The 19,550-nt window shown below is 28.6% G+C and overlaps 1 protein-coding gene across 3 annotated transcripts; it reads right to left on the bottom strand.

The window, feature by feature from the left end:
• Positions 1–3,964: 3,964 nt before the first annotated feature.
• On the bottom strand, positions 3,965–12,829 carry LOC119612818 (ubiquitin-conjugating enzyme E2 H). 3 transcript variants are annotated; one of them, XM_037968689.1, is made up of 2 exons: positions 12,591–12,829; positions 3,965–5,207 (listed from the first exon to the last, which is right to left on the bottom strand). In XM_037968689.1, the coding sequence occupies exon 2, from the start codon at positions 5,015–5,017 to the stop codon at positions 4,466–4,468; it is 552 nt and encodes a 183-aa protein (XP_037824617.1). In that variant the 5' UTR covers positions 5,018–5,207; positions 12,591–12,829; the 3' UTR covers positions 3,965–4,465. The 3 variants fall into 3 exon arrangements, with proteins under 3 accessions (XP_037824617.1, XP_037824616.1, XP_037824618.1); XM_037968688.1 differs by lacking the exon at positions 12,591–12,829 and adding an exon at positions 10,285–10,559; XM_037968690.1 differs by lacking the exon at positions 12,591–12,829 and adding an exon at positions 10,453–10,549.
• Between the last annotated feature and the right edge of the window lie 6,721 nt (positions 12,830–19,550).

Genomic DNA, 19,550 nt, shown 5'->3' with positions numbered 1-19,550 from the left:
CCAAATATGGTCCAATTGAAAAAGAATTGAAAATCTGTGATCGCTCATATTTCTCAACAAAAATCGATTTTTATCGAATGAGAAAATAGTGAAAATCTGTGATCACTTATATTTCCTATGAAAAACTTTTAATCGTCTGTAGATTCTTAAATAACGTTCCAATTGAGAAAAAAGTGAAAATCTGTGATCAATCATATATCCTACCAAACATCGATTTTTATATGAAAAACCTAAAATCGTCTGTAGTTCCTTAAATAACGCTCCAATAGTGAAAACCTGTGATCACTTATATTTCCTACCAAATATCGATTTTTATATGAAAAACTTTTAATCATCTGTAGATTCTTAAATAACGCTCCAATTGAGAAAATAGTTAAAATCTGTGATCACTTATATTTTCTACCAAAAATCGATTTTTATAAGAAAAGACTACAATCTGCTGTAGATCCTTAAATAACGCTCCAATAGAGAAAATAGTGAAAATTTGTGATCACTCATATTTTCTACCAAAATTCGATTTTTATATAAAAAACCTTAAATCGTCTGTAGATTCTTAAATAACGCTCCAATTGAGAAAATAGTGTGAAAATCTGTGATCACTCATATTTAATGCCAAAACTCGGTTTTTATACAAAAAACCTAAAATCTTTTGTAGTTCCTTAAATAACGCTCCAATTGAGAAAATAGTGAAAATTTGTGATCACTCATATTTTTTACCAAAATCGATTTTTATTTGAAAAATCTTAAATCGCTTGTAGATTCTCTAATAACGCTCCAATTGAGAAAATAGTGAAAATCGGTGATCACTCATATTTCCTACCAAAAATTGATTTTTATAAGAAAAACCTAAAATCGTCTGTAGATTCTTAAATAACGCTCCAATTGAAAAAAAAAATTAGAATCTGTGATCAATCATATTTCCTACCAAAAATCGGTTTTTATAAGAAAAACCTAAAATCGTCTGTAGTTCCTTAAATAACGCTCCAATTGAGAAAATAGTGAAAATCTGAGATCACTCATATTTCTTACCAAAAAACGATTTTTATATGAAAAACTTTAATAACGCTCCAATTGAGAAAATAGTGAAAATCTGTGATCACTCATTTTCAACCAAAAATCGATTTTTTTATGAAAAACCTAAAATCGTCTGTAGTTCCTTAAATAACGCTCCAATTGAGAAAATAGTGAAAATCTGTGATCACTCATATTTCCTAACAAAAATCGGTTTTTATAAGAAAAACTTAAAATCGTCTGTAGTTCCTTAAATAACGCTCCAATTGAGAAAATAGTGAAAATCTGTGATCACTCATTTTCTACCAAAAATCGATTTTTATACGAAAAACCTAAAATCGTCTGTAGATTCCCTAATAACGCTCCAATTGAGAAAAAAGTGAAAATCTGCCATCACTTATATTTCTTACCAAAAATCAATTTTTATATGAAAAACCTAAAATCGTCTGTAGTTCCTTAAATAACGCTCCAATTGAGAAAATAGTGAAAATCTGTGATCACTCATATTTCCTACCAAAAATCGATTTTTATAAGGAAAACCTAAAATCGTCTGTAGTTCCTTAAATAACGCTCCAATTGAGAAAATCTTGATCACTCATATTTCCTACCAAAAATCGATTTTTATATGACAAACTTTAAATCGTCTGTAGATTCTTAAATAACGCTCCAATTGAGAAAATAGTGAAAATCTGTGATCACTTATATTTTTTAACAAAATCGATTTTTATTTAAAAAATCTTAAATCGCTTGTAGATTCTCTTATCACTTATATTTTTTACCAAAATCGATTTTTATATGAAAAATCTTAAAACGCTCCAATAGAGAAAATCTATGATCACTTATATTTCCTACCAAAAATCGGTTTTTATATGAAAAACCTAAAATCGTCTGTAGTTCCTTAAATAACGCTCCAATTGAGAAAATAGTGAAAATCTATGATCACTTATATTTCCTACCAAAAATCGATTTTTATTTGAAAAGACTAAAATCTGCTGTAGATCCTTTAATAACGCTCCAATTGAGAAAATAGTGAAAAACTGTGATCACTCATATTTCCTGCCAAAAATCGTTTTTTATATGAAAAACCTAAAATCGTCTATAGTTCCTTAAATAACGTTCCAATTGAGAAAATAGGAAAATCTGTGCTCACTTATATATCTTACCAAAAATCGATTTTTATATGAAAAACTTAAAATCGTCTGTAGATCCTTAAATAACGCTCCAATTGAGGAAATTGTGAAAATCTGTGATCACTCATATTTCCTACCAAAAATCGATTTTTATAAGAGAAACCTAAAATAGAGAAAATAGGGAAAATCTGTGATCACTTATATATCTCACCAAAAATCGATTTTTATATGAAAGACTTAAGATCGTGTGTAGATCCTTAAATAACGCCTCAATTGAGAAAATAGAGAAAATCTGTGATCACTCATAAAAAACCTAAATTTATCTGTAGATCCTTAAATAACGCTCCAATTGAGAAAATAGTGAAAATCTGCGATCACTTATATTTCTTACTCAAAAAACGCTATAGTTTAGGAAATATGTAGTCAAAATCAATAGGGTTAAAATTTAAGCTATTGAATTAATTGAAATGTTCAAAATGTGTGAAGAATTGGGGGCAAGATAAGAATGCATTTCTAACGAAGCATCATAATTTTAATATATGTATGTTTATTTGTAAATGATTTGTACCAAAAAAATTTTCTTAATACTTTTTTCTTCTTTTCTATTTAGTGTTGATTGTATATCCAAGTGGCGATAAGGACTCTAAGATCATTTCACTGAACAAATGTAAAAAATATTTAAATAAAGTTGCTAAAAAATACTTTTTAAAACTTTAATAACTTTAAAGAATTTTCTTTTGGAAAAAACAGGTATTACCCATATCCTTTTACACACGGCACTTGTAAGTTTTAAACTGATTTTAAACAAATTATGGAAAAATCAACAAGAAAAAATGTAACCATGGTATATAAAGAAATATTTCCATAATATTATGCAAACGAAAAAAAAAGAGTTAATAAAAAAGGCTTAATAATTTGTCAAGTAAATAAAATCAAAACTAAAAACATGATGACAATTTCTTATAAAGAATTTCCTTTTTTAAGGCAGGTAAGTAGGGGCAGAAAGTTGAAGTAGGTAATAATAACATGCAACATTTGACTGAAGCAAAGATAAACTATTAAGACTAAGGCAACAATAAAATTATTGATAAAACAACTGAAAAGGCAAAGTTAAATTAAAAAACTAAACAAGGCGTATGAGCAATAAGAGTTTTTATATGAATTGTGTTCTACATGAAATTACTCATACGCCAAGAGGAAGTAAACTGCTAGACTGCCTAAACTTAACAAAGTTAGATTTAGCTCGAAAAAAACAACAAATATATGTTTTCTTTAGTTTTTTTATATATATATTTATATTATTATTTACTTAACTCTTAAACTTTAATTTCAAAATATGTTTATATATTTATTAAACGTAATTTTATATTATTTGTTTTTGTTTTCTTTTAATTACACGCTAAGTTAAAGGCTAAATAAAAAATAAAATGTTACGAGAGAGAGAACAAATGGAGAAAATGTGTTTTTTTTTTAATTTTTACAACAAAAAATGGCTTAAAATTACATAAGTATTATTAATAATTAAAGGAAGAGTTATATTTGAAACAAGAAAAAGCTAAAAAATAAAAAAAAATTAACAAAAAAATTAAAAAAATACTTAAGAATTTGAAAATAATTTTGAAACAAACGAAATAGTTTTTTTATTTTGAGGATTAAAGAAAACATAAAGAGAGGGGATTAGAAGTATAGGATAAGGGTGGTCGTTGTGTTTGTTGATGATGGTTTTGTTTAGTGTGGTTATGTAGGTTTAAAGATAAAATATAAGTTTTGTTTTGTTTTTAGGTAGTTAGAGGAGGTGGTGGCGTTAGTAGTTTTTTGTTGTAGTGTAAAAGATAATGTTTGTAGGTTTTGTAGTTGTGGTGTTTTACAAATTTGTGTTATTTGTTAAGGGAATTTAAATTTAAAATATTATTATTCTCTGTGTTGTATTTAAGTATTTTTTTGTATCAGTTTAGAAGAAACAAATTTTAAAGGGGAGGATTGGTTTTATGCTGTTAGTGTTTTACATTTTCATATATTGATTGGTTGATTGACTAAGTTAATTTTCATTTATTACACTATTACATATTGTATTTTCTTCATTTTATTATAACTATTTGTTTGTTTGTGTTATTTAGTAGAGAGGGTTAGAGTTTAATTTACGGTAAGGTGTTTGTTTGTTTTGTGTTTTCCTTCTTTTTTTTAATTTGTAGTTTTTTTTTAACATTATTATTTCATACTTCATGTTCTTTTTTCTTTTCTTTTTGTTTTCATTAAAATTGTATTCTCTATAATTATTGCAATTATTTTCAAATTCATAATATTAACTTAATATTAAACCGGTATTATAACTCCATATCCCTTGCCTCATCCTCACTATAGTCCGACATACTGGATTCACTATCACTACTCTCACGCTCAACTTGGGCGGCTCTCAAAGCCTCCTCTGTGGCATAACGTTGTACATAATCAGCTACTTTGCGGTGATATTCTTCAGGTTCATGTAAATACAGTGAGGCTGCATCACGATTAAGGGGATCGACTGGATTGGGATATGTGAGCAGCTGTGGCAAAAATGATTCAAAGATATTTGATAAATCATACAGTGCTGTCCAGGCCTGATTTATAACATCGAGACAGACGGTACCGGACGATTCGTCTATATTAGGATGATAGATTTTATTCACAAAACCTATGCTGGGTGATTTGAAGGGATAGTTGTCGGGCAGGTAGACACGAACCTTCCAAACGCCACCTTCGTACGGTGTCCCATGAGGACCAAAGAATTTCACATGAAATTCATTAAGGCCACCGATAATTGTAACCTCATGTTTTGATTCTATCAATTTGATGACATCGTTGTCCATGCGACGTTTGCCAGCACTTGGTGAGGACATCTTGTTGTATGTATATTTTTTTTGTATATAACTATAGGTGTTTGTTTATTTTCTAGTGTGGAGTTGTAGGATGGGTGTGTTTTGTATCACAATAATTTGAACGTCTCCCAAACCAAAATCCCACGTATTCTCACACACGTGGCTATTCCGTTGTCTGGGCCTTCTAATTATTTCAATTATTTTCCAAGATCTGGAAGTAAAGTAAGAGAAAGTAAAAGAAATTAATTAAAATAATTAAAATAATAAAAACAGTTTATTATTATTAAGAAGTATAGTCGGGCTGGACCGACCATAAGATACCCTACCCACCAGTTATGAGTATACATATCTAAAATGTGATTTATGATTGACTTTGAAAAACTGACTTTTTTGTAAGAAGCTGTATATGTGGGACCGATTCTATTAAAATTTGATAGAGGGATTTATGTTGCAGTATTAAACTAGTTCAGTCTGAAGCTGACCTCGGAATTTGCCAGTTTTTTAAGGTATCTTAACCTAATGAAAAAAACACGTTTTTGGCAATATTTCAGATGTTATACTAGCAAGAAGTCATCTTTATTAATAACATTTTCCTAGACTTCTGAAAGTTTTATATATTGGTTTCAAAGTAAAGGTATAACGTCTGTTATATATTGTTCCGCCTTTGTGGAATAAGATGTCAAATTCAGCCATTAGAAAAGTTTACTTTAGTCCCAAAGTTTTGACTATTTTTCAAACTTTAGCGGTCCGTCGTTGAAAATCACAGAATTACCACTCTATCTTAATTAATAATTTATAAACAAATTAAAAACTATTTATTTACAATTTTGTTTTTGTATGCAATGCGGAAGTAAAATTTAAAAGATTTTTCTACAAATTTGGATAAATATAAAAACAAAATATTTATTAAACCAAATATCACAAAAAATGTATTTTGAAATTTAGCATTGACGTCAATGTTTTCCCTCTCGTAAAATGTGCATATTTTTACTTTTTTTGTTTTTTCTTTTTTTGGCATACAGCTGCAGCGTGAAATAAACACTCACATGTCGTGAATAGTAGGCAAGGAGGTCCAAGATTGAGGGGTCTCTACATAGATTATGGTTAAGCAAGGTATCGTTTCATACATCTCTGTGTACAAGTATGTGTTTTTTGTAAATGAGGTTAGTAGGTCGTTATATTGGAAATGCATACGCCGAGCATGCATATGTATATTTTTACATGAAATAGTTCATAAGCAAAAGTGTAAAACGTGGTCAATTTTTGCAAAAAAAAAAAAATATGTCACAAAAATAACTGAATGATGTTTGAAAGCGTTTTTTGTTGTTGCACCAACAGCAGTGTAATACGAGTATGTTGCTAGTTGCAACTACTTGTAAGGTAAATAAATATGCTTGTATGACATAAAAGGCCAAGTTTTCATTATTTTCATAGGGGTTTGCTATGTGAAAAAGCATACTTTTAGGCAGAATTTTTTTTAATTAAAATATTGCTGGTCTTTTGTTAACGAATAACACTTTTCGAGATAAAAAAAAATGACTTAAAATTATGTATAGTAGTACTACTCAAGAAGTGTTATAGGAAAATATGTAAATACAGTTATAGTTTATAATAAAGGATATTCTTATTAATGAAATTTCATTAATTTTAACAAATAAATAACTTTATCGAAATTTCATTTTGGGTTATATTTCTTAAAGTAAAAATCAACTTAAATACTTAATTTTTTTATAAATAATCAAAATTTTTAACATAATGACTGGTTTAGGGTATCATATGGTCGGCAATGCACAACTATAAATTCTTACTTGTTCATCTATATAGTGGGGAAATCAACTCTTCTTATCTTTCCATCTTAATGTTGTCTTCTTTCTATATTCTTTGTTCTTTAAGGGAATCAAAATGCAGTCGTTTAGTCTCCAAGTAAATGTACACCTTACGGTATACGACGCTTATAAGCTAAACTATAGGAATTCTCGGGAAAGTTCCCGCTTTTAAGTTTAGTTTAAAATGTGTTTAAACCATAAGACCCAATGTGTATATTGTGATTCCCTTTAATAAGAACACAGAAAATAGAAAGCAGACAGAAGAATGAAAGAGAAAGATGTGAGAAGTGATAATCCTCTATAGAAAAGTGAAAAAGAGGAAAAGTCACACCCAGCTATGTATATCTTCCAGTCTCTGACTCTGTACATAGAATATGCCCATCTCTTTTCTAGCTCTCCTTTGTCTTCAAATAGCTCACAACAATGCTTCGTGTAACCAATCTTATTACCTAGTAAAGACTCCAATTGAATGGTGACCGCCTGAAAAACATTATTTTCGAAAGATGTTCTATCCCGCTTCGAAACTTAACAGTTAATCCTCGTATCCATAAAATATTAATCGCTTATTTGTTCTTTATAAAATTATATAATATTTAATAAACAAACAATAACTTTATTAAGCTTTTATGAATACGGGAGAAATGTTTCTGTTGATGCATTCCACAACAAAATGTATTGAACTCTTTACGATTCTTACTAAAAAATAAAATAATATTTAACAACATTTGCAATGTTTTTCTTTTTTATTATTATTATTATTCCCAAACTGATAATTTGTTGTGATGTAGTTGTTATATTTCATTTAATTTACAAACAACATCTGGTTTTGGCAGAAGCAGAAAAAACCTATGTGTAAAATAAATGAAGACAAGAGAAAACAAAGAAAAACATCATATGTACATAAGTTTATACATATGTACATATTGTGTATGTATAAAAATGTATACAATTTAAAGTGGGGGTCATTTAACCATGCTTTTGTAAAACTAAACATTATAGAACAAAGTAAATTCTCTACTATAGCGCATAGTTGTATGAGAATTTTTTAAAAAAAGAAAGGTGTGTTAGGCTAAATAATAATTTTTCAGTATTAAACAATAACGATTTCTAATTTTTATTTATAATGGTGATAGGGTTTTACAGAGTTATTTAAAGATTTGCTAATTGTATTGAGTATCTATCTGCTGTACTATATTTTATTTAAAAATAATGACGTTAATTGAGAGAAAAAGAAGAAGCAAATAAGGAAGTATAGTTTGTTATAAACAGACTTTATAATACCCTAATTCAAAATAAAATATATCTTGGAAGTAGAAGTTCATGTGGAATAAATTATAGTCTGTTATGAACTAGTGTTTTTTAGGATTTTAGGGGAATATTCTTTTCATTATTCCGGGGAGATCTCTAATGAAAAAAGTAGAAAATTTAATTAAATCATTTTGAGTTAAAGTTGCAATAAAGTATCGAACAACTTTAGTAGATTTTGCAAATTTGAATTACGATATGTATGTAAATTCAATATTATATGGACTTGTTGTATATTGAGAAGTTTTTGGTCTAGTCAATATATTAGAGAAAACAATGAATTAATCTACATATTTGTCTTATTGATTAGTCTATGGACTCAACCATTAAATTATAAACTGACTACTCAATGGACTTGTCTATCTTGACTAATCTATGGACTAATTTATTGACTTGCCAATAGACTATCGTATGTTTTAATCTATTTTGGACTAATCTATTGACTAGTCAATGGACTCATCTATTAACTAATCTATTAATTCATATACTAACTAGCATATCCACTAATCTATGAAGTAGTGTGTAGATTAATTTATTGATTAGTCTGAGGAATTTATTGTTAAGTCTTTTAACTAGTCAATTCAGCGAGGACATTTGTTATTTTGACTAATTTATTGACTAGTCTATGGACTAATCAATGAAATTATGAACTTTTTACTTAATGGACTAATCTATTGCCTAGTCAATGTTTTAGCCTATGAACTAATCCACTGTCTAGTCAATGGTCTTGTTTATGAATTAATCTATAATTTAAACTACTGTAAAGTCCAGGGACTAATATTATGTTTAGTGTATGGAATTTTATTTATTATATGAAATCATGGAACGAATTCATATAAAATCACATCCTTCTTGAGCCAAATTGAGAATGCGCACCAAATTTTATTCAATTATTTATAAAATTGACATACAAACTTTGACTACAAGACTTACATGGACAGAGGGACGCACTGAAATTGTTAAATCGCTGCAGAATGAGATTCTGATCTCATACATACACACTTAAGGTGGATGTGAAAACTTTTGTTTTAGAGCTGTAGGGTATAATTATTTAAACGTGCATTGTTGTTCTTTATTAAAAACAAACAAAATTGTATTTTTCTCTCTAAAAAAACACGTACGTATTGATACAACAACTAAAATTATACACAACTTCGATGTGATCAAAATTAAAATTAAGATAATTTATTTTTATTTTCTTTTTGTTGTTTTCACACTGTTTTGTCAACACAAACAAGCTCAGCTGTTCGATATTTACAAAATAAGAACAAGAAAAAAAAAACAGATATAAGAAACAACAACAAAAGACAAACTCAAAGAGAGCAAGTGAAAAAAATTAAACAAAAACAAATTCACCACACAGTGGAGGTGCTTTATAGAAATAGAAAAAAACAAAAAGAAATACAAATAAATAGCCCCCTGTTTTTTCTATTGTGTTGGAAAGAGAGGAAGAAAACAAGATATTCAACATAACAAACAGATGATGATAAACAAAAATAAATAAAAAGCCAAAACAAGGAAAATAAATTAAAATAATATTAAAAAAAGAAACGCAATTGAATCGTTTCTAACAAAAAATAATACCAATGAACTTTTTAACAGCATATTTTCTATTTAAAACAAAAGTAGAAATGCATGTAAATTATTTGCAGGAAGTAGGGTGTAGCTGCTATTGTTCTAGCCATTTTGCCATGTACATACAAAATAAGTAATTTTTAAATAACCTTAACATAAAAACAATACAATAAATTTAATTATTAGTTAAAACCTAACTAAAATGGGAAAACAAACAAAAGCCAAGTTAATACCTATGAAATGAACAATATTTTGTCATTAATTGTAAGTAGCTTAATTATTCTATATAATACATTGATAATGAAAAAAATAAAAAAAGACAAACAGACAACAGAAAATAATAGAAAAAACAGACAAATACACACAATCGTATAAAAATAAAGTCATGACCAAATATTTCTTTTTAGCAAATGAACAGTAGAAACAAAAAAAATAAAAATAAACGGAATATTAACCAAATGCAAATAACAAAAGCACTAGATAAAAAAGAAACATATACCCAAAATGAACAATGATTAAAAGTGCAGTTTTTGTTAAACCAAAAAAAAATTAATTATTAAATACTTTTTTATATTATCTTACTTGTTTATAATTTTTTAAAGTAAGGTGGTTTAACTGCTATTAAGTATTTTATTAAGATTTTATTGAATTTTAATATTTTGTTCGCTTTTTTTTTATTCAATAATCAGCTTTTGTATTTAAAATTTTCTTCTTTGTCTGCAAGTGTAAAATATACACACACTCACTTACTGACAAATGCACACACGCACACTGATTTTGCTTTTGTAATCGCTCTTTGACTCTCTCTCGACAACTTGCACCTTTGAATAACAAAATTGTACTGACAGAAATAAATGTAAAAAAGCAAAAACAATATTTTAGCAAATACAAAAAACCCTACACAAGAAATCCATGATTGCCAATACTACCAAAATATTGCAGTAAGGGGAAATTATGTACATATATCCAATTTTGTTAGAAATAGAAAACTCTGTAATTCTTTTTCGAATTGAACAAATGTTTGAAGAATTATTAATTCTTCGCATTTATTTCCGGAGTTTAATCCCGACAACATTTGAATTAATTCCCTAATGATGTAACTCCTATGTAATGTTAAAATCATTATGCAAAACTTATATCCTAAAGATATCTGGGGACTTTAGATATCACCTAAACCCTAGTACTAAAAAATATTTATCATTCCTTTGTAAGAACTGCGTGAAAAAATTAATTTGAAAAAAACTTTTAATTTCTCAACAATTTTTTTATCCAAGGTTTCAACTCGACTTTATATGTAACGAATATAGACACAAACTGACTATTCATAACAATTTTTCAAAGATTTATAGAACAAATTCTGCATGAAAATTTGTCTTATAAACCTTTGATAAATTGTTATGAATAAGGCCCAAACTGATTACGCTCTAAGTACTATAGCGGAGTAAAATATAAAAACATGGCAACCCGAAATTAAAATTGAAGTGCAAAAATAAATTTTCCCCTACTCATACACAGTGGAGCAATTTCATTAAATAATAATTTAATAATATTTAACATTTTATGTTTGAAGTACATTTTTATATAGCATTGGAAAAATTAAAAATATAGCATTATACCTATAGATCACAATTTTCAAAACAATTGAATGCTCGACAAAAGAAGACCTGTTACAATTTTTTTTATAATTACAATTGAACTGTGGAGTTCCTTCTTCCTCTTCCTTCCTTTTTCTTTCCAAATATTTTTGAATACCGTAGGTAAGTACCTATTTAAAAACAAACTTTTTCTTTTTACTGGGACTGGTAAGTATTTTGTTCATTGCTGTATAAACCCCAACATACATACATATGTATGTAGTATGTTTATTTAAATGTTTATCAGCAAACAAAGAAATTAAATCCAAAATATTTGGAATAAAAACATAAATTGTCTTTTTTAAATGCGTAGTATATACATACATATTTATGTATGTATATATATTTTGTATATACATACTTTTATTATGTACATAAACATGTTATTTAACAACTCAGTAAGAGGAAAGTGGAGAATTCAAAACAAGAATTATACCAAGAACAACAACTACTACTCAAAAACAAACAACAATAGAAATTAGGGGGGACAAATACACAATAACAAATATGTATACATAAAGAAACAAATAACTTATGTACAATAAGATCAACAGCCCAATAAATATAATATCTGTATAGGTATATAGACATCTAACTGACAAAAAAGTTTGACTTCATGGTACTCTAAGGAAATTGGATTTATAGGGGATCTAAAAAGTTCTGTAATACCTATGATTATGTATGAATACAAATAAAAATTTCAATTCAGATGAAATGTTTAACACGGAATTAATGCAACTTCATCGAAAGTTTAAATAATAAACTTTTAGAAAGCTGAGGAATTAGTACATACTTCTATTAGCTAAAATTTAAATTTAAACAAAACCAAATTAAATGTTATATTTTTCACTCTCTTCCAACGTAAATCTTTATAAATCAAATGAACACAAATTCAATCAATAAAATTTAAAATGTTAACACGTAAATAAACAAAAACTAATCAAAAAAATGCAAGACAAAAAATTAATTCTGTAAAAACAAACAAAAAAACAAGACAATAGAAAAAGGAAAGATCGCGAATTATAGAAGACACAATAACAACCATAAGGGAAGGGGAAATGAGAACAAAAAATAAATAATGACAATTTAAAGAAAATAATTGACATTTGCCAAGCAAATGCATTTAATAAGACAATTTGCATTTAAAACAAATTACACATACCCACATACATGTAGAAAAAATAAAAAAGCTCCATTTCCTTGTTTTAAAATACAATTTACCACAAAATATTAATAGACGGACAAACACATTACCTTTTTTATTCGTTTTGTTCAATTTGTTTTTTTGCAAAACTTCTTTCTGCTTTTAATAACTTTGTCTTTCATGCCACTCACTGTCCAGAGTACTCATTTATTGTTTTTTATAATAATTTGTTTCAAGTTTTCGTAATCTTCAATTGTAATTTTGTAATTTAATCAATTTTTTCTTTTCCTATTCAGAAACCTGCACCGACAAACATTACTAGCAACGGCTTGCACAAAACATTTTGGCGGCGGCTTAACTACTGCTATATGTCGTCAATTGGAATTTTGCTGAGACTCAGCAAAAATTTCCAATAAAATTTAAAATTTATTTTTTTTATATGAACTCATCAAAGCAACTGAGATGCGGGGTATCTCAACAAAATTGTCCGGTAAGAATTATACGTGTTTGTGTGTCGATTCGCGAAAATTTTGCTGAGGTTGATTGGCTCAGCAAAAATTTCCAATTTAAAATGGAAATGACGGCAGAGACTTGGAATTGATGCAAATTGCATTTTTTCCCATTCTTCAAAGATGGAACGTTTTGATTATATTTTTTTATAAACATATAAATTTAAATTATTATATCAAACAAATTGTTTATTTATAAAATGATTTTTTTAATTAACAATAATTAAATAAATTGTTAAACTGGTGTGTATCGAACAAATATTCGCTCGCAAATAATATTCTCGTGGGTTTTAAATATTTTATTAATATTGTTAAAATAATAAAAATCCTTTAGAATAAGGACATTTATAAATATATTTACTAGGGTTGTTGTCATTCGAATAAAAGTTATTCGATTAATCGAGGAAAAATATTTGTTTTTCTTCGAAGGAATAAAAAATTTTCAATTTAGAATAAAGAATAATTCGAAAAGTTTTTGCATCAGTATAAATACAAAATTTTGTACATGTAAATATAATACAAAAATAAATCATACTGCCAAAGAAAATTTGTATCGGTCCACAATTGGTCATAGCTCTCATATAATGTCCACTTCCGAAAATCACTTAAACGCACATATTTCATTGAATTATTAATTTATCTGGATAAATTTCGACTCAAATATGTTTTATGTACACATTAATCATTCTACCAAATTTTTTTCCGAATCGGTCGATTATTGGCCATAGCTCCCATATAAGGTCATCTTCCGCAAATCACTTAAACACACATATTTCATTAATAAATTAAGCTATTTGGATTAAATTCGACACAAAAACAATTTGTTTATATATGAATCAGCCTACAAATTTTTTCCGGATATGCCCGTAGTTGGTCATAGATCCCATATATGGTCCACTTCCGAAATTCACTTAAAAGTATATATTAACAAATATTATAATAACCAAAAACTTAATTTTTATTGGTTGGTTCCTGGCAGTACCACTAGGTTATTAAGGGTTACATGATAATACTTCGATAAAATTCGACATGAGTACGTTATGTGTATAGATAGATCATTCTGCTCAAATGTTTCCGAACTGACGTAATATTGATCATACTTCTGATTTATAATCATTAACATCGTTTAAAAAATCACGAATTTAGTTCATTATAAACATTAATGTCGGAAAAATGCTCGGCAGGAATATGTTTGCAAATACACAAATCATTCTCGTAATTGTTCTGTCATCTGCATGATCTTTCTATAAGTCATGGCATCTGTACGAGATCTTCAGCCGAAACTGAATATACATTTTTCTGGACCTAATCAAAATTAGTTCTACACATGCATAAATGTTAGCACTCTCATTACGGAGTCATCGGGATAATAATAATATTAAATAGATATACTCTTTAACTCCAAAAATAAAAAACATGCAAGTGGTGAAATATTTAAAAAATCGGACATTAATAAATCAGTAACATAAGCAGCATATTTCGTAATATATTTTATAAAAAAGCCCTCGATGAATTAAAATTAATTCATAAAATGTTTCTTTCTAATTATATATAATATGATGCTGCTGTAAAAGTTAGTCATTATTCAGAAAAGTCTGACATGCAAAGTATTTAAAATCCAGATCCAAAATGGATTAAAACATGAACATACCCGTTAATAAAACAACCTTTTGATAAAACAGCAAACCCTAACAGCTGTTTTTGATTGTTGTGTGGTGAGTTTCTGTAAAAACGTAAACAAATGAAACAAAAACAAATTACTAGACATATTTATTTTGTGCTAAGAAAAATTTATGTATTTTAATAATGTTTTGTAGCCAGTGCAAGTGTTCTTGGTGTACACCATCTACCCCAATAATAATCCCGGTTTCATTAGAATCAAGTATTTTTAAAACGGCCATATATAATGTGCAATTCATTCTATATTCCATGACTGGTTGAAAGAGTCACGGAATCCACCGGAGATCAACCTAAAAAATGAAAAAGGGGTGGCTTTAACTTCTTGTTCCGTTCATATGGGACAAGATTCGAGCCTCATCGTATCAGTTCGCCAGATACCTCATTTGTGTATATTGCAGGGTCCTGGTACCCAACACAGCCTTATTTTAAACGGTCTCATAATAATACTTAGATCTTTTCTTCATTCTACGACTATGCAAGAATACAGCTATGACATATTAATGCTTTAAATGCAGCATGACTATCAACCTAAAATCTTACCAGAGACCGGCGAACAATGTGATTCCCTATTAGTTCCGTCACTTTCAAGATCGCTAAATCACCACTTGGAAGACACAACCCATCAGGGAGTCAAGGAACATTTTACACCGTTTGTAACACATTGAAATATTGGTCTAATATCCATAAAAGTATATGCTGGGATCTTATTACAGTCTAAGATTGAGTTTGTTATTGAAAATGGACAATATCGGTATACGATAAACTCATCAGGGAGCCAAGGAACTTTTACACCGAAATATTGGTCTAAAATCCATAAAACTATAGACTAGGATCTTAGCCAATATTTGCCAAAATATTTTTAGTTGATGGAGTTTATTATTGAGCTTCAATATTCCAGTATAGCGAAGAAGAACGACAAAAACAAGTTTTATAGGAACTAAAATCTTTTTGCCAAATTTTATGAGGATCAGGAAATTATTTTACAAGATTTATATGATCCAAAACCTTTCTGGGTTGGTTCAAAATTGACCCTACCCCCATATAAGTTCCCCTTCAGAAAAAGATATTAACTCCAATAATTGTAATAAAAATACCAATATAGCAAAGAAATTCCACATAAACAAGGAGTCAACATCGTTTTGTAAAATTTAAGGGGATCGGTCCATAATTTAACCTATCCCCGATATAAGGTCCACCTCGGGAAATTACTACCACTCATAACTGGCTTAAAAAATAGCTATAAAATTCGACAACAACTTTTATATGAAACAAAATTTATCTGTTGAATTTTGTAAGGGTCGGTCCACAGTTGACCCTACCTAAAATCTCAAACAGATTATGCCATCCGATTTCTACACTTCCAACTTAAAGTTCTATATAGGTTTTTGTCGTGCACAAGATCGTCCGATAGCAGTTATATATCATTTTATATATACGGCTATAGTAACATTTTTTGTAAAAAAAAAGTTTGTTGTTGTAGTACACACCCTAGAACGATGAAATCCGGAAAAAAATGTATGCCATACGATTTCTACACTTCCAACTTAAAGTTCTATATAGGTTTTTATCGTGCACAAGATCGTCCGATAGCAGTTATATAGAAATTTATATATACTTCCATAATAACATTTTTTGTAAAAAAAAAGTTTGTTGTTGTAGTACACACCCTAGAACGATGAAATCCGGAAAAAAATGTATGCCATCCGATTTCTACACTTCCAACTTAAAGTTCTATATAGGTTTTTATCGTGCACAAGATCGTCCGATAGCACTTATATATCATTTTATATATACGGCCATAATAACATTTTTTGTAAAAAAAAAGTTTGTTGTTGTAGTACACACCCTAGAACGATGAAATCCGATTTCTACACTTCCAACTTAAAGTTCTATATAGGTTTTTATTGTGCACAAGATCGTCCGATAGCAGTTATATATCATTTTATATATACGGCTATAGTAACATTTTTTGTAAAAAAAAAGTTTGTTGTTGTAGTACACACCCTAGAACGATGAAATCCGGTAAAAAATGTATGCCATACGATTTCTACACTTCCAACTTAAAGTTCTATATAGGTTTTTATCGTGCACAAGATCGTCCGATAGCAGTTATATAGAAATTTATATATACTTCCATAATAACATTTTTTGTAAAAAAAAGTTTGTTGTTGTAGTACACACCCTAGAACGATGAAATCCGGAAAAAAATGTATGCCATCCGATTTCTACACTTCCAACTTAAAGTTCTATATAGGTTTTTATCGTGCACAAGATCGTCCGATAGCAGTTATATATCATTTTATATATACGGCTATAGTAACATTTTTTGTAAAAAAAAAGTTTGTTGTTGTAGTACACACCCTAGAACGATGAAATCCGGAAAAAAATGTATGCCATACGATTTCTACACTTCCAACTTAAAGTTCTATATAGGTTTTTGTCGTGCACAAGATCGTCCGATAGCAGTTATATATCATTTTATATATACGGCTATAGTAACATTTTTTGTAAAAAAAAAGTTTGTTGTTGTAGTACACACCCTAGAACGATGAAATCCGGAAAAAATGTATGCCATCCGATTTCTACACTTCCAACTTAAAGTTCTATATAGGTTTTTATCGTGCACAATATCGTCCGATAGCACTTATATATCATTTTATATATACGGCCATAATAACATTTTTTGTAAAAAAAAAGTTTGTTGTTGTAGTACACACCCTAGAACGATGAAATCCGGAAAAAAATGTATGCCATCCGATTTCTACACTTCCAATTTAAAGTTCTATATAGGTTTTTATTGTGCACAAGATCGTCCGATAGCAGTTATATATCATTTTATATATACGGCTATAGTAACATTTTTTGTAAAAAAAAAGTTTGTTGTTGTAGTACACATCCTAGAACGATGAAATCCGGTAAAAAATGTATGCCATACGATTTCTACACTTCCAACTTAAAGTTCTATATAGGTTTTTATCGTGCACAAGATCGTCCGATAGCAGTTATATAGAAATTTATATATACTTCCATAATAACATTTTTTGTAAAAAAAAAGTTTGTTGTTGTAGTACACACCCTAGAACGATGAAATCCGGAAAAAAATGTATGCCATACGATTTCTACACTTCCAACTTAAAGTTCTATATAGGTTTTTATCGTGCACAAGATCGTCCGATAGCAGTTATATAGAAATTTATATATACTTCCATAATAACATTTTTTGTAAAAAAAAAGTTTGTTGTTGTAGTACACACCCTAGAACGATGAAATCCGGAAAAAAATGTATGCCATCCGATTTCTACACTTCCAACTTAAAGTTCTATATAGGTTTTTATCGTGCACAAGATCGTCCGATAGCAGTTATATATCATTTTATATATACGGCTATAGTAACATTTTTTGTAAAAAAAAAGTTTGTTGTTGTAGTACACACCCTAGAACGATGAAATCCGGAAAAAAATGTATGCCATCCGATTTCTACACTTCCAACTTAAAGTTCTATATAGGTTTTTATCGTGCACAAGATCGTCCGATAGCAGTTATATATCATTTTATATATACGGCTATAGTAACATTTTTTGTAAAAAAAAAGTTTGTTGTTGTAGTACACACCCTAGAACGATTAAATCCGGAAAAAAATGTATGCCATACGATTTCTACACTTCCAACTTAAAGTTCTATATAGGTTTTTATCGTGCACAAGATCGTCCGATAGCAGTTATATAGAAATTTATATATACTTCCATAATAACATTTTTTGTAAAAAAAAAGTTTGTTGTTGTAGTACACACCCTAGAACGATGAAATCTGGAAAAAAACTATGTCATCCGATTTCTACACTTCCAACTTAAAGTTCTATATAGGTTTTTATCGTGCACAAGATCGTCCGATAGCAGTTATATATCATTTTATATATACGGCTATAGTAACATTTTTTGTAAAAAAAAAGTTTGTTGTTGTAGTACACACCCTAGAACGATGAAATCCGGAAAAAAATGTATGCCATCCGATTTCTACACTTCCAACTTAAAGTTCTATATAGGTTTTTATCGTGCACAAGATCGTCCGATAGCAGTTATATATCATTTTATATATACGGCTATAGTAACATTTTTTGTAAAAAAAAAGTTTGTTGTTGTAGTACACACCCTAGAACGATGAAATCCGGAAAAAAATGTATGCCATCCGATTTCTACACTTCCAACTTAAAGTTCTATATAGGTTTTTATCGTGCACAAGATCGTCCGATAGCAGTTATATAGCAATTTATATATACTTCCATAATAACATTTTTTTGTAAAAAAAAAGTTTGTTGTTGTATTACACACCCTAGAACGATGAAATCCGGAACAAAAATGTATGCCATCCGATTTCTACACTTCCAACTTAAAGTTCTATATAGGTTTTTATCGTGCACAAGATCGTCCGATAGCAGTTATATATCATTTTATATATACGGCTATAGTAACATTTTTTGTAAAAAAAAGTTTGTTGTTGTAGTACACACCCTAGAACGATGAAATCCGGAAAAAAATGTATGCCATCCGATTTCTACACTTCCAACTTAAAGTTCTATATAGGTTTTTATCGTGCACAAGATCGTCCGATAGCAGTTATATATCATTTTATATATATGTGACCATAGTAACATTTTTTGAATGTTTTTTATTAAAAGGCATTCTGTAACGATATAATCCCAAATATATTTATATTTAATCAGATTTGTTCCTTTCCACATTTATACACATATTTTAATTGATCAAAAATATTTTTTTAATGTAAATCATGAAAATCAATTTTTTTGAATTTTTTGCACGTGCATAAACACATATTGAAAATGTAAATAATGAAAACGAGTTTTTGCGTCTTTTCCACGTGCAG

The sequence above is a fragment of the Lucilia sericata genome, unplaced genomic scaffold (assembly GCF_015586225.1).
Source record: "Lucilia sericata isolate MDLA Ls3-8-SP2 unplaced genomic scaffold, ASM1558622v1 Contig001836F_arrow, whole genome shotgun sequence".
Taxonomy (NCBI): Eukaryota; Metazoa; Arthropoda; class Insecta; order Diptera; family Calliphoridae; genus Lucilia; species Lucilia sericata.
Note: the sequence above shows the minus strand (reverse complement) of the source record. Positions and strands in the feature narration are given on the sequence as shown.